The following is a 14,412-nucleotide window of genomic DNA, read 5'->3' on the forward strand; positions in this document are numbered from 1 at the left end:
AAAACACCCTTCTCAGGTGCCCTAATATTAATAGAACTAAAATTAGCGATACATTATGCTCCATACACAAACACAATTGGAATGAACAAACTAAGACCTCAGTTGTTCACATGTTGACACAATTAATTTAATTATACAATCAAGCAAAACCTTATGTACAGACAGTACGAATAACATCTAAACCCATGTTTAAAAGGTAAAGGTTGCTTTATGCACACATTCAAAACCGGTGCTAAGACGACACATCACTCAGGCTCACGCTCCGTACACTTAAACGCTGAGCAATTTGAGATAAGGACTTTGTAAAAGGGCAATCGAAACCGAAACCGATTCCGTTCAATGCAACAAAGACTGAGGTACAATTTAATTAGCCTGCACAAACAGTCTCCCCTGTGTTATTAATGGGAAGAGATACAGGGAGAAGAGAAAAGGTGTGTGGGATAAAGAGATGCAGCTCCAACATGTGTTGAGGTAAAAAAAGGAGGAGTAAAGAAAGAAAAAGCGACAAACTGAAAGAGAGAGAGGGAGACAACGGAGTGCATCCAGTGTGTAACAGCTGCAGTCAGAGGTCATGAATAATTCATGGCTGTCCTCAGTAAAGTGGAACAATCAGTCTTTACTGTCACAAAACACTGGGCTTGCACTAATACTGACTTTTACGCGCACACACACACACACAAGCACACACAACTGAACTCGAAATTTTGGGGGTAAATAAGCTAGACCTAATTCATTTGATGTTGCCCAAATGAGAGGAACATATCTGTTGTTTAAGACAAAGTTTGCTGTTAGTTGCTAAAAAAAAATCACACGTATTTATCACAGAATCCTGTCATTAGTCTAAACTGACAAGAGAAGTGGAAAATATAGTAATAACAAGAATGCTATCCTATGGAACTATAATGTAAAATCAGGCAGTACTTGAGGTTGCTTAAAAACAACATCATAAAGGCATCAATAAAGGACAGGACTTCTGTCGGTGGAGGCCTCAGGGAGGTCGGACACTCGGTCAGCTCGTGTAGCTTTGATTGTGGAGCCTCTTTTTAGCCGTCCAGCAAAAAAACATGCAGTTGTTCACCCCAAAGTGCCTCTCACTGATGCTGTTAGCTTGATCTTTTGCTCACGATGTTTATCTGTGCAACAGCTGCAGGCCTCAGCGAGCACCATCACTGGCACAATAACTTACTAAGTGAAGCATAAATGTGTAGGGTGTTTAACCCACACGGGAAATGTACCAAAGGGCAAAAAAGTCAACTAAAGGTTTTAAAACTGACTGAAGTTGAGGTTATGTTTACTGCAGAAGGTCCTTCTACAGCGAGGTGGTGGAGGATAGAAATAACTGGAAAAGCAGGGTGTTATTTGGTTAATAGGGCAGCGCAATCGTGTGTTAAATATTACAAAAAAACAAAACCTTGAATGTATCACTAAACATTAAACCTACGTGCTGCTGCATTCTTCCAAAAAAGTTTTGCCCAAATATTTGGTATGCAAATTTATGCTGCAATGTGCAGAACAATACAATAATTATCCACCTGCAAATCAAGCAAGAAAGTGCACAGCCGAAAAACCCAGATAGGCCAATTTGTGCATCAATTTCATGATTGTAATTTTAACAATCCAAACAGTGACGTGTGAGAATGTGCTCACCCTAGAGTGTTGCTGGTGTCCCCATTCCTCAGGGCCACAGGGGTCTGAGGCTACAGGGTCACAGCACAGAGCTGCTGCATGGGAAAAGGAAACTAAACTAAAGAGCAGCTTCACAGACATTCCAGTAGATGTCAAGCTGATACATCACAGACTTGGGAAAAGTTTTAAAGTGGCTATGTAGCTGCAAAACAGTTTAATATTAAAAACATTAGAAAAAAAAACTGTCTTCTCAACCACCCGCCTCACTTCAATTAAATCTGGGCAACCAATCTGACACAAACTATGCTTGTTGCTCAGCATATTCATGTGTTCTTCAGTTTGGTTTTGTTTCGCCTCTTTTGGTCTTTGAGTGACGCAAGTGAGATGGTTTGAGTGAGGCTCTGAGAAAACAACAAAAACAACAACAGCCCCCTTGTACTAAAAGCATTAAAATTCACCTCTTCACCTGGATGAATACGGCAAGACAATTTGTTGTGGGCATTACCAACATTATTATTATTAGCATAGTTAATAATATCTCAAAGGTAACATTATTAACTTTGTGAGAGACACACGTGTTGTTAAGATGTTTAACTGGAACACAACTCTTTCCCCTTTTAATGAGAATTGATGGTTGTCATGTATAATTTTCCATGTTATTGTTGCACTAAGTAAGACCACTGAACATGAATACTGGGTATTACAACACAGCACAAAAGGGAAAAACCACACTTTTCTCAACTCACAAAAGATGAATTCCTGGGCAATGTACTTGGCTCTGCTTTTTGACACATGGTGAAGCAGTTGTGCTTCAAAATTATCCCTCAAATTATGGTAATGCTGTAGCGTGAATAATGTTCACCTAGAGTAAACAGCACTGCTGCCTACCGTTCCCACGAGAAACGTAAAAGACAACAAGAACAGAAGAAAACACAAAAGAACAAAAGCAAAAGAAAGTTAACGGAAAGAAGCGCTTGCATAAGCCTTGAGCTATAAATTCTCTCCATAACAAGTCAGGATGATTTTACCTTACACTGGTTCGGGTATGAGAGATATTAGACAGTCTACATCCTGAGGCAAGCTCCCTTTGCATTTTTCATTTTCCTGCCTGACCACAATATCCTCCCGCGGTACAAATGAAAGCTACTTCATGGATAATATCCACCGAATATGCTGTAATTCTCAAAGCAAAATTGAAACAGACTATTAACAAAAAGATTAATTAGCACCTTACACAGAGACACGTAGCTTGGTGGGCTATTTTTCGTACCTCCACTACGTTTTTTTTTTTTTTTTAGACCTCGAGATGTGCAGCAATTTGTTCAGCGTTTGAGCTGAAAAAACATCCTGAATAAAATATGTGCAGAGAATTCCCCTTGCATATAGTTCTGTGATAGCACCTTTGTTCACATGCTCACAGATATGACCTCATGCATTTCAAATCTGATGCTGCATGTTAACAATGTGCTGCACTATGTCTGATGCCACAGCAGGTTGTCCCGGCTGTGATATAAATTACAATAATTGATCAAGACCACTGTGTTTAAACCTCAGATGTATTGGTGACAAATGCTGAGCTCTACCAAACAATAAGGAGGGAGGAAGAGCAAGCAGCAACAGGAAGAGACCAAAAAAAAAAAAACAAGAGGAAGATTAAACAAGGGGAAGAAACAGAAATGGTCAAAGAGAAAGGAGCGTGTGACGGATAAGTGTGGCGGTTGTGGGTGTGCATCAGGAGATACAGAGGTTTTGAATAATTGAGCAAGTCTTTCTCTGAGAACTCAATCTCCTTATCTCTTAAAAGAACATGACACCGAACCTTTTCTCTAATTGCTGATCTTTGCTTTTCTCTGCAGATATTGCTTACAAAGGCCTTTGTGAAAGCTAACCTGGAGTTGCGCTGCCTGTTGCAGTGGCAGAGAGAGATGGATGAATCATAGATACACACACACACACACTCACTTGTTAACGCTCACACACAAAGCTGGGAACAGCTTCAAAAAACAAATGTACTTGCTATATCATAAGTGTGTTATAACACATCAGATGACAGACATTGATTGAGAACTATTGCATATCAAGTGAGTAATCTACCACATTTTAAAAAAACAAAAATAAGAAATTGTGCCGTAAAACTGGAAAGGTGGAGTCACTGTCACATACGTATAACAGTGTAGTAGCCTACAGTAGACCAAACAAAATGCTTTTGACTTCTCTAAATGACCACCAGTCATTTCAACCTTCAAATACTTCATTAGTGACTACTGTGATAAATTTGTTTTCCTTAAGGAGTGAGATAAGAGTTTCAGCTAAGTGTGGTAAAAAAAAAAACATAACCATACATATGTGAAAATGTAAATGCATAAATACGTCCTAGAGGTAATGCACGGATACTAGCCGAGTTCAATTCTTAGCTTTCAAGTATAAACTGGCTAAAACTAATGGATCATCATTTGGCTGAACATATACAGGTTTAGCGGACCTAGCCATCCAAGATTTTATGCCAAAAAAGTTTATCTACTCGTCCTACTATAGTCAGCAGCACTGCAAGGTGACGATTGTCAGATCAGCCGTGCCTGTCACAACTGCATCAAAACATGACCCGAGTTCACCAGTAAACGATCCTCCTGGCCTGCCTCACCAAAAGCGGCTTATCAATATCTCCAGACTACGCATGTAAGTCACAGCCAGTCACGTCCCGCTCACCTATATACTCCAATTCAAAATATTCCCAAACACGGACAGAAGCTTTTCTCTGTCTTCTCTTTTTTTTTTTTTTTTTAAGTTTTGCGTTCCCACTGGTATTCACCATCGTTATCAGCTCGGCTGCTTGTTCTGCTAGCTGCCTGGGTCATCACTGACCTCTGGTGGTGTACCACAATACATCGCTGTACAGAGCATATTTGTGTCAGTTAAACAGAAAATAAAGGAGCTAATGCTTTTGGCATTACAATCCTACCTTCAGGATTTTTTTTTTTTAAAGCAGTGTACCTTTACACTGCAACATTGAAAAAGCCTATTTTCAATAATGGGCTATTTGGACAAAAAAAAAAATAAGTAAGCAAAAACGTAATTTTTTTAAATTGAAAATTTTTACAATTATTTTAATTACAAACCACGTAACCAGATTTAAAGAAATTTGAGAAAATTGAAATGACCAGGAATCTTTTAAAATTACCAATTGCTAGCATTTTTTACAAAAAGCACATTATATTAAGTAAACTATCATGTACAGCTGCAATAAGCACAAATAAAAATGCTGCTCAGGTTGACTTATATTGTTGCAGCATATTTAAAGATTAGACCTTGTCAAATCATCTGACAGCTTGTGTTTTTTTCCCTGACATTATTTTGGTTTGCATTCTCAGATCTCTAGTGAGTGTAAGGACTCACGCACTGGTTTTAAGGAAATTCTACACGAGAGATGAACTTGAACCAAACTAAATGTATTTAAACTAAGCTAACACAAAACAACAATCGAGTGCAGAAGTCAGCAAGATCAGCAGTGTGAACAGTGATTGAATGTAGATCTTATGTTTGCAGCAAGGGTGTTGAAGGTGCAAACACAAAAGAAGGTTAGTGCCAGACAGATGGAGGAGAGAGAGAAAGTGAAGACATATGCCAGGTTTTATAGCCTGAAGGGTCCCAGTAAGCTATGTTAGCTGACGACCCTCACATGACATGTCAGCCAGTTTCCCTCTCAGGTGGGCTCAGACCACCTTCAAGACAGTGAAAGGGGCGTCACAAAGGTTATCATGAATCACAGAAATGAGTGGAAACTCAGATCTAAGACCCAATAAACTAGAATTACAAGAGAATAGTCCATATTTAGATTAAATATTTGGAAACACCTAACATTTCTGCTCAATTTTCCCAACACGTGTCTGGTGCCTGGATTCGTATCTAGATCAGTAAATTGTATGAGAAAACATTGTGTACCTGCTTTACAGCACTGCATTACCACTGTACTTCTTTATCACTCCTTTTCTACTCGTCATACACAAATTTAAATGTGTTTCAGCATATGGCTTGTGCTCTCTTTATGGTCCATCTGTATATATAGGATGAAGATAGGCAGATCCACATTTTCTAAATGAGGGGACATAGAAGACGACATTGGGCTTGGATAGCGACAATGTTTATGCATGACGGATGGAGAGCAGAAAGCGAGAAGTGGGGAGCCTCCAGAGACTCGGGTAATTCCACACCGGTGTGTTTGGTTTGTACAATATTCGACAGGTAGCCTGCTTAACTTGGAACACTGCTGAGCGAGCAGAATGAACGGGGACTAATGACGGTGCAGCAGTTTTGTGGAAATACAGAAACGACTCGAGTGCCATTCAAAGGGAATACGTTAGGACAGACATAGATTTAGAAATAAATTGCTAACATTTTCAGTCTTGCTCTCTATCACAGAAAATATCCTCGACCCAGTACCTTACCAGCCAGAAACCCTTAAGACACCCGTCTAGTTTGAAATTAATATTGGTGATAAAACATTTTTTACTCCTCTGATGTTTACAAGTTAAGGTAAACCACTAAAACATTTACATCTAATGTGTTAGATTTATCCACCACCACATCCTGGAATCCAAACAGCAGCACCTTAGCCCTATTTGAGCCTGGCATAAGCTTGACCATAAATTTTATTACTAGAAAAACACTACACAAGCATCACCACTATAACAATAGGAGCCAACAATATAGTTTATGCATATGGTGTTAGCTTTGCAAGGATAGATGAGAAAAAGGCAGCTTCTCAATAAACCATGCAACAAAACTTAAGTCATCTTTGTTTTTCTCTTACCAGGAGACACTGCCAGCTGAAAATGATGCAGCTTATCCTCATCTGGGAAACTAGCTTTGCATGTACCTGTACGTGAACAAATGAGAGCAGAGAGAAAGACAGTTTTTAATTCTTAGAGTCAGAGGCAGCTGTATGAAGGTCTTTGTGGCAAATAAAGGCTTTACATTAATAACATTTTCATAAAGTCTTTCCAAAGCCACAACATGTTCACACTGTCAGCCCCGACTGCAGGATTTATGCGTTGCCTTTAGGAGTCCCTGTGGCACCATATTCCCCCCTGGTGTTCAGAGATGAGTACTGCGCGCAAAAAACCAACACCGACACTTTGAGGGTTTTTCACCCATGTTTATGTGTAATACGTTTTTAATCTAACTAAACACTCCACCGGCTCTTTTCCAGCTTTGTCCTTGCATGTAAAACAAACACTCAAATAATTGATGATTTCCAAACTTTCTCCACCTCACTCATACATCATTCATGCCCGGTGGAGAGTGAGTCATTAGAGGTGAAACTGCTGAGAGACACAATCTGCCCAAACAATCATCAGACATAATACACAACAACATGCAGGATAATAGAACTAAAAAGCAGAACTGGAATCTGAGGACGTATTCATGTGCATGAACTGTATGTGGCAATGTTTGAGGAGCAAATTTCTTGTGGTGTCAGCCCAGGAATGTTGACTGAATGACTATTAAAAAAGTCCACAGGTTAATATTCTTCTGGTGTAGAGCTGCATTAATCACGAGGATGTCGTCGAAAAGTTGTCCTACCACCATGGGGGAGACACTGAATTCTGGCTTTCATCTGGACAACAAAGCCACACCCCGTGGGGTTGCCAGCGCCGAAACATCCTTCAGTTCATGGGAATAATTTGCCTTCGATTTGCCTTTTATTTCCCCATCAGTTGTATGTTTAACCATGTTGTTGCTTTTGGCAGACATCGCTGCTCTGGTTTAACAGATCACGTACGATTTTGATTCTCTAAGTGACAGACGATGGAAATAAAAACCTAAACAGGAACCCTCTCCAAAGGCATTAAGACAAAGTAGTGCACAACGCAGCCAGCATGTTCTCAGGATTTTGGAGCTATCGAACTTGGAAAGAGATGTGCTCATAGTGGCTTGACGGAAAACCACATTTTCTTGTACAGTAATGTATAAATAAAAGAACGGCAAAGTCTTCTTCCAATTATACCCGTCATTGATTCTAGCATTAATGCTCAGAGTGCAAGGACCCGCTGTTGAAGGAAAGAACACACAGGGCTCTATAGAGGGAGGACAGTGTTAATTTCCTGCATTGGTAAGTTAACAATAGATAACAGAGAAACATAAATAGCCTCCACACAAAGAATGAGGTATATGTTATTCACAGTCGAGCTCAGATTGGCTGCAAACTCACGGGCTATCGAGGAGATGCAAGCAAGGCTGCAGCGGTGGTCTAAATAATCTGAATATTTTGTGTGGGGTCTCGTTCTTGTTAGTATGATGCATTTGTTTTGAATTTGTAGCAGGAAAAAAAAATATTTCCAAGCAAACTAATCAGGTCTGTTGCTTTCTAGTCGACACTGTATGCTCGTAGCTGTTTACTTCTATGGCTTTCATGGTCCACAGCTACGAGGGCAAACTCATCAGACCACAAACACAAACAAGCATTCTGAGCTCAGCCAAAGCAATCATAATGAACGATGCACTTGTGCATAACAATGACCACATAACTGACTGACAAAGATCTCATATACTGTTGTGGAAAAACCTCTCATAAAGTCTGCACTCAAATCATAGCCGGAGGGGGTACAGTTTGTTTGAATAAATACCTCCTGAGGCCAGAAATATAACAAGCAGTAAACCTCTCTAGCCCCACAGCGCATATATATTTAAAACCATGACTCATTTCCAGCCTATTACAGCAACATTTAGGTGGCAGAGCTGGGTGGCATGACAAAAAATGCAAAAAGTCTAGTAGAAAGCACTACACATTGGTAGGGAGACATGCATTAGTGTTTCTGTTGACTAGACATATAGATCCTTGTTTCATATAGTTCTCAATAGTATGTTGCAACAATAAACAACTGCATATTTGGCTTGTTTTCATAACTGCTATGGAGTGGATAAACTAGACTGTGTGGCGCTGATAGGCTATGTTACACACTGGTGTCATAAACAGAATAGAAGAAATAAAACCAGTTGTTTTCCAACCATCCAGGGGAAAAAAACAAAAACTGGAAGAGGAAGAAACAGACATGCTGCCCAGAGAGACGCTTCAAAACGAGCGTACAGTTCGATAAGAACACATGGCTTATGTCTGTGTATGGTGGTGGCATCAAGTACTTAATCCTTAGTTTGTTGTCCGATTGCACTGACAGTTCTGCTGTCACTGTAATGCTCAGGAAAACATAGCTTTTATGGTCGAAGATTTTCGCAAATATTGATGAGTTGTTTGTTTGGTAAAAGGTCAGAAAGTAGTGTTTACCAAAGCCGAAAATGGCGTCCTGGAGGGTATTGTGTCCACGGTTGAAAGACATTCAGTGTATGGTAAGAAATCTGATAATATTCTCATTAAAAAGCTGCTATTAGACAATGTATTTTCCTAAAGTAATCAGTTGAGTGATCAAAATACTCCACTATTAATTACATCTATGACAACTAACTAATGAATTGTTGCAGTTCTGGCGAGGACGATACCACACTACTTGATCAACAGAGGAGCTTTGCCACTGCAGAAAACAACCCTCATTACCACAATGCAACTGAGAAATGGAGCTGTGCTTGTCGCAACACCTGCTGTATATTAAGCCAATTATTCAGCTGTCACACTTTCAGATGACTTGACGAGAAGAGGGTGAGAAAGAATGCTATGTGCGTGTAAGTGTGAGGCATACTTACTAGGGAGATTGGCTTCAAGTTCTGCAACTTCTGTTGAGAGAAAATAAGAACAATGGTTCAGGGGGAGCAGAAAAGACTGAGACACACAAATGTGAGATCCTCACATGGATATAACTGACACCCCCACACTTCTTTTTCATAAATGAAGCAGTGGAACAGCACCTGCTCCACAGGAAAGTTCCTCTGCATTAAAGAATAATGGCTCATGTGCAACTGGCAAAAAAAAAAAAAAAAAAAGAATTGTCTCCCTCACACAGCACAATGTAGCAGAGAAAAACAGAACGACTGGCACAGTGGGACGAAAGTAAAAAGATGTGAAAGCAGCTGGAGAAAAACAAAAAAAAGAAAGACAGAGAAGACAAAAAGAAGGAAACCAACAGGAAGACATGGAAAGAGCACTGGGATGTTTTGTGGGTGTTGCCTCTGGGAGAGGTCTGGTTGAATTTTTAAAAGCTTCCAGGTTCTGTTTTGTTTTCTCATCACTGACACTTTCTGCTGCTAATTTGTGTCAGCTGACTAAACACATTTTCTTCCCAGAGAAATTTACAAAACAATGCTCGGTTTCTCTGGTCAGTATATGTTTTAATTTCTATTCACTTACATTTTCTTTGAAGTGTTCTGGGTCTAATAATTAGGTACTTCAAGGTTATGCTTAAGAGTTTTTTTTGTCTTTTTAACTAACCCCTTCCACACAGAGGTCTGTGCATGCAGTTATTAACAGCTCCCTCAGGGCTAAGAGAGAGTTGCTGTTTTGACTAATGAGATCAACAAAGGGCTATTTTCAGAATTAATACTCCTCTCCATTACACATTTAGGCCAAATGTCAGATCCCGACTCATAATCAGAGAAAAACCTCAAGATCATCTACAAATTATTCCAGTGGTTCTCAGCCAGTGTACAACTAAATTAGATTCATTTCTTCTGGCTGCAGGTGTGACCATTGTTGTTTTTTTTTTTACTCTGTTACATTTTGACATTTTGCTATTTAACATTTGTAAACTGATGATTGTGTACCAGCTGCAGACAAACAATAGATGAATCCATTCAAATTTTATATGATGAGTCTTCTGATATCTTTCTGCATCACCTAATTTAATTAAGCCATGTACATACTGCATGCAATATCACATTTTGAGCCCACAATAAGGCGAATAGAATTAGGAAAAGAGGGTTTTCACACAGAAGAACAACCCACATTTTGCTGGTCCAAGTAATTGGATGATGTACAAATGAATGTATAGATAAAGCGAGAACAACACGGAAACAGGTGGCAGGTGCACGGGGAAAGAATGAGACAAACGTAAACGGAGTGACGACAAGCGAGAACAAGGACAAGCCTGCGAAACTGAAATGGAGGCGAGAGGAGGCAGATATCTGGAAGCTGCTTCAAAAGGCAAAGAGAGGAACCTATAAATAAAAACCCAAGGAGCAAGAGGGAAAAACAGAGAAAAACAGATGGATAAAGAAGGGAAGGCAGCAGCCGAGACGCTGAAATAGAAGGAACAGCAGCATAAACAATTCATAAACAGCTCTGTCGATTTCTGTGTGTCGATGTTGACATTAACGAGACTTAAAAGAACACTTAAGAAGCGACACTCTTGGCCTACATGCCTCAAATATTTAGCCTCAATTTAGTCTCAAATATTTGCAACCCTTAACTGTCAATTAAAATGTACTTTCACTTGCATCATGTAACAGTGATGACTGGAAAAAAAACAACTTAATCTTGACAGTTCATTGTACTGGATGACTGATAAAGTTTGATGTATGCAAACAGACTGAACAGTTCATTGTAAATAGGGATAGCTGATATAGCCAGAAAATGACATGAACCATCATAATAGTACAACAAATCAACAACTTTGCCTTTTTCTGAGTCGGCATTGTTGTCAGCATACTATCTTCCACAACAATTAGGTCAGTGAGAGTCTCTATATTCAAACCTTTCAAATTTAGTTCTGCCCTTAAAGTGGTTTTGTTAGCCCGACTACAATTCTAACGTGTTTCACTGCTACTGAGGAAATAAACTCATGACGACAGAAAATGAGCTCATAGCAACTCCTGATGTGTTGACTGCAGGAATGAACCGGGGAGAAAAATCTGACAAAAACAGCCGCTCATGAATGATCGAAAAGGCAGCCTGTCAGAGAAAATGATGACCACCACAACAGTCTAGCAGGAGATGGTGTGATTATGTGACTCATAGAAAAAGATGCACAAATGTGAGTTTCAAAATTACCTTTTTTCATGTTTCCCTTATATGTGTGTGGGGGGAAAAAATCAACGATAAGGACTCTCTTCTTCTGGAACTAATAGGATTTCAGGAAAGCTTTCCAAAAAGGAAGAGTGGGAAAGTGTTTCCTATTGGAATAGGGTGTTTGTCCCACATGGTAAGTGGCTGTACAATGTCAGTTTGATGGTGGATTTTGCAAAACCAATCTATTTCCCCAGCATGGGAGCAATATGACTGCCTTTATTCTGTTTTAGCTCATCGTGATCAGCTGCTGTTTTTCTAGTGCGTTTGACTAGCAAAGCCCTCATGCAGCAAGGAAACAGTGACAGATTATGTTAGTCAACTACTTCTCGCTGGTAGTGTTAGCATTGTTTGATGGATCACGTCTATCTATCTATCTATCTATCTATCTATCTATCTATCTATCTATCTATCTCCGTATCACTAGATTCCAGTGTGCCATAAGGTCTTTTAAAGAGATTGAGGACAGACATAAAACAGCAAAATGGATGAACAGAGGAGACCCGGATACCTTTGGTAAGGAGGCGGTCCCTGATGGAGACCCTGTGGGTGGAGTCTGAGGCTCCGGAGGCACGGCCTGTCTTTCCTCCATCGTCCTTCTTCAACTTGCTGGCTAATGTGAGCATGGCTACGCTGCTGTGATATGCCTCTGTCTGCCCCGCGCCGCACTGTGCTGCACTGCACTGCTGCTCAAATGCCTGCCAATCACACAGACCATAAAGAACAGAGCAGACAGTTTCATTACACTGCATAATAAACAGAAAAAAATGCACATGAAAGAAGAGGCATCTGTCAATGCACATTAGTCAGACAAAATCAAAACTAATAAGCATAACAATTAGTCAGTATGCACAATTTCATGAAGTCTGTGTTTTTACTGAAAATAAATGACATTTCATAAGGTCAAAATCAAACAGTCACACATGCAAATGGACATTGGCAGCTTTAACCGGCTATTCAGGTGTCTGTGTTAAATGCTGTTTGTCCATATATCTCAGCTACATGACTGGTGATATGTCCAGACTGCACCCTGTCCCTGCCCAGTGTGTGCAGAAATAGGCTCCAGTCCCCTGGAATGCTGCACCAACGAAGCAAATAAAGACAATAGAGACAGGAATCACCAATTAACTTTATGAACTGTGGGAGGAGAGAACTCACACTGCACAGGGAGAACATGTAAACTTCACACAGAAGACACCAGGCCCAGGCCAGGATGTGAGCCAGGAATCCCGTAGCTGCGGCGGTGCTAAAAACCGATCCACCGTGCAGCCCAACAGGGGGGAAATCTAAACAAAACTTGATGTGGATCTGAAGAAGTTGTCTCACAGTGCATGTGTTGAGTCACAGCAATGTCACATAGGATTGACTGCAATAAATTAAATTAATTAATAACACAGCCACTACTTTACACAAGATGTTAATGCTACAGCTGCAGCCTACTTGCCAAAGATGAATTAATTTAAGGAGAATATTGTATTCTATTTGGAACTTCTCCTGACAGACACATACACATAGCTGTCAGTTTATTACTACTGTTACCATTTTACTGCTGCTAAAGATGCCAGAACTTTGCATGAACTGTTCTGATCTTTAGTAGTGAGCAGCTATAAAATATCTAAGATTAAAAAAGATTTATATTTTTGTCTGCAGAGTCAAATATCCAAAGAAAAAAGTTTTTTTTGTTATTAAGAAAGTCTTCAAAAAACTGACTGTAACGGCAAAGCAACAGGATAATCAGAGTATTTTGACATCACACTCTTGCTATCCTTAGGATTAATGCTGCTGCAGATATTACCTATGACGTGACACTGATAAACTCAGAGATGAAAGCCTTCACTCAGGAAACATTTCCTCTGGTAACTATCAGCACTATGCAAACACAAACCACCAGTGGGGATTTCTGTCTCCACTGCTCTTCACCTCATTTCTGGGAGTGGTTCTTGTGCATTGTACCATTTTAACTGTTGACACACGAGCATTTTTAAAATTACGAAACAAATATGTGCATTTTAATAGTATTTCACTTAAGAAACAAATGCAACTACCTGTGAAAGGGCATTGATAGAATCCATATAAGGGGGTTTACTGTACCTGAAAAGTGCATCTTGAGAATGAGAAAGATATTTACACAGATTTCTCAATTCAATGCATTCAGTAAAGACTACAGCAAGTAACCACAGATTAAATTCAGAGGCACACCTAATATGATAATATGTCAAATCAGCAATAAACAGCTATTCAGCAACTTGCAGGAAATGCCAAAAACAGGCAACTCCCATGTTGCCTGATGCAGCAGAATCTCCACACCGTAATGCCAGGTTGGGACAATATTTTAGGGACTGTTCACAGCTGGCATTAAGGTGCATCTTGGGTGATCCGATCATAAGTGGACAAGTGGTCTGCTGCCCGGACCACCTCCAAATGTGGTCAGAACGACCAGATCTCTGTGCGTCCACAATGCATCCTGGTTGCATTCACACCGGTACTTGAAGCTGTCGACCCATGACTGGATCACCCAATGTGCACATTAATGCCAGCCAAGAAGGTCTGACAAGTTGGTTCCTGTGTCAGACTAGGCCATTTAGGGGACATAACTTCTTTATGCGAGCTGGATGAGACAAATGACAGACTTCATGTAAGCCCCTGACACTCATAGCTTGCGCTTCTAAATTATCATGGACCAACTTTCAGAAACAATAGCATCTGAGGCAGAGAGTATGATAGAGGTGGCTGTTCAGAAGAGTCTACAGAAAGAAAAGAAAAGAAAAGAAAAGAAAAGAAAAGAAAAGGAAAAAAAATAGCCGAGGAACTGTCAGTGAATACAAGAACAGGACAATATG

The 14,412-nt window shown here is 39.9% G+C and overlaps 1 protein-coding gene across 1 annotated transcript in view; it reads right to left on the bottom strand.

The window, feature by feature from the left end:
• Positions 1-14,412, bottom strand: part of ube2f (ubiquitin-conjugating enzyme E2F (putative)) — a 50,552-nt gene that overhangs the window by 31,509 nt on the left and 4,631 nt on the right. Inside the window, exons 2-4 of the mRNA XM_008292310.1 lie at positions 12,084-12,270; positions 9,319-9,348; positions 6,434-6,499 (exon numbers count right to left, since the gene is read on the bottom strand). Coding sequence (XP_008290532.1) covers positions 6,434-6,499; positions 9,319-9,348; positions 12,084-12,198 — 211 coding nt within the window. The 5' untranslated portion in view covers positions 12,199-12,270. The remainder of the gene's footprint in view (positions 1-6,433; positions 6,500-9,318; positions 9,349-12,083; positions 12,271-14,412) is intronic.

Source organism: Stegastes partitus, unplaced genomic scaffold (genome assembly GCF_000690725.1).
Source record: "Stegastes partitus isolate 25-593 unplaced genomic scaffold, Stegastes_partitus-1.0.2 Scaffold801, whole genome shotgun sequence".
Taxonomy (NCBI): Eukaryota; Metazoa; Chordata; class Actinopteri; family Pomacentridae; genus Stegastes; species Stegastes partitus.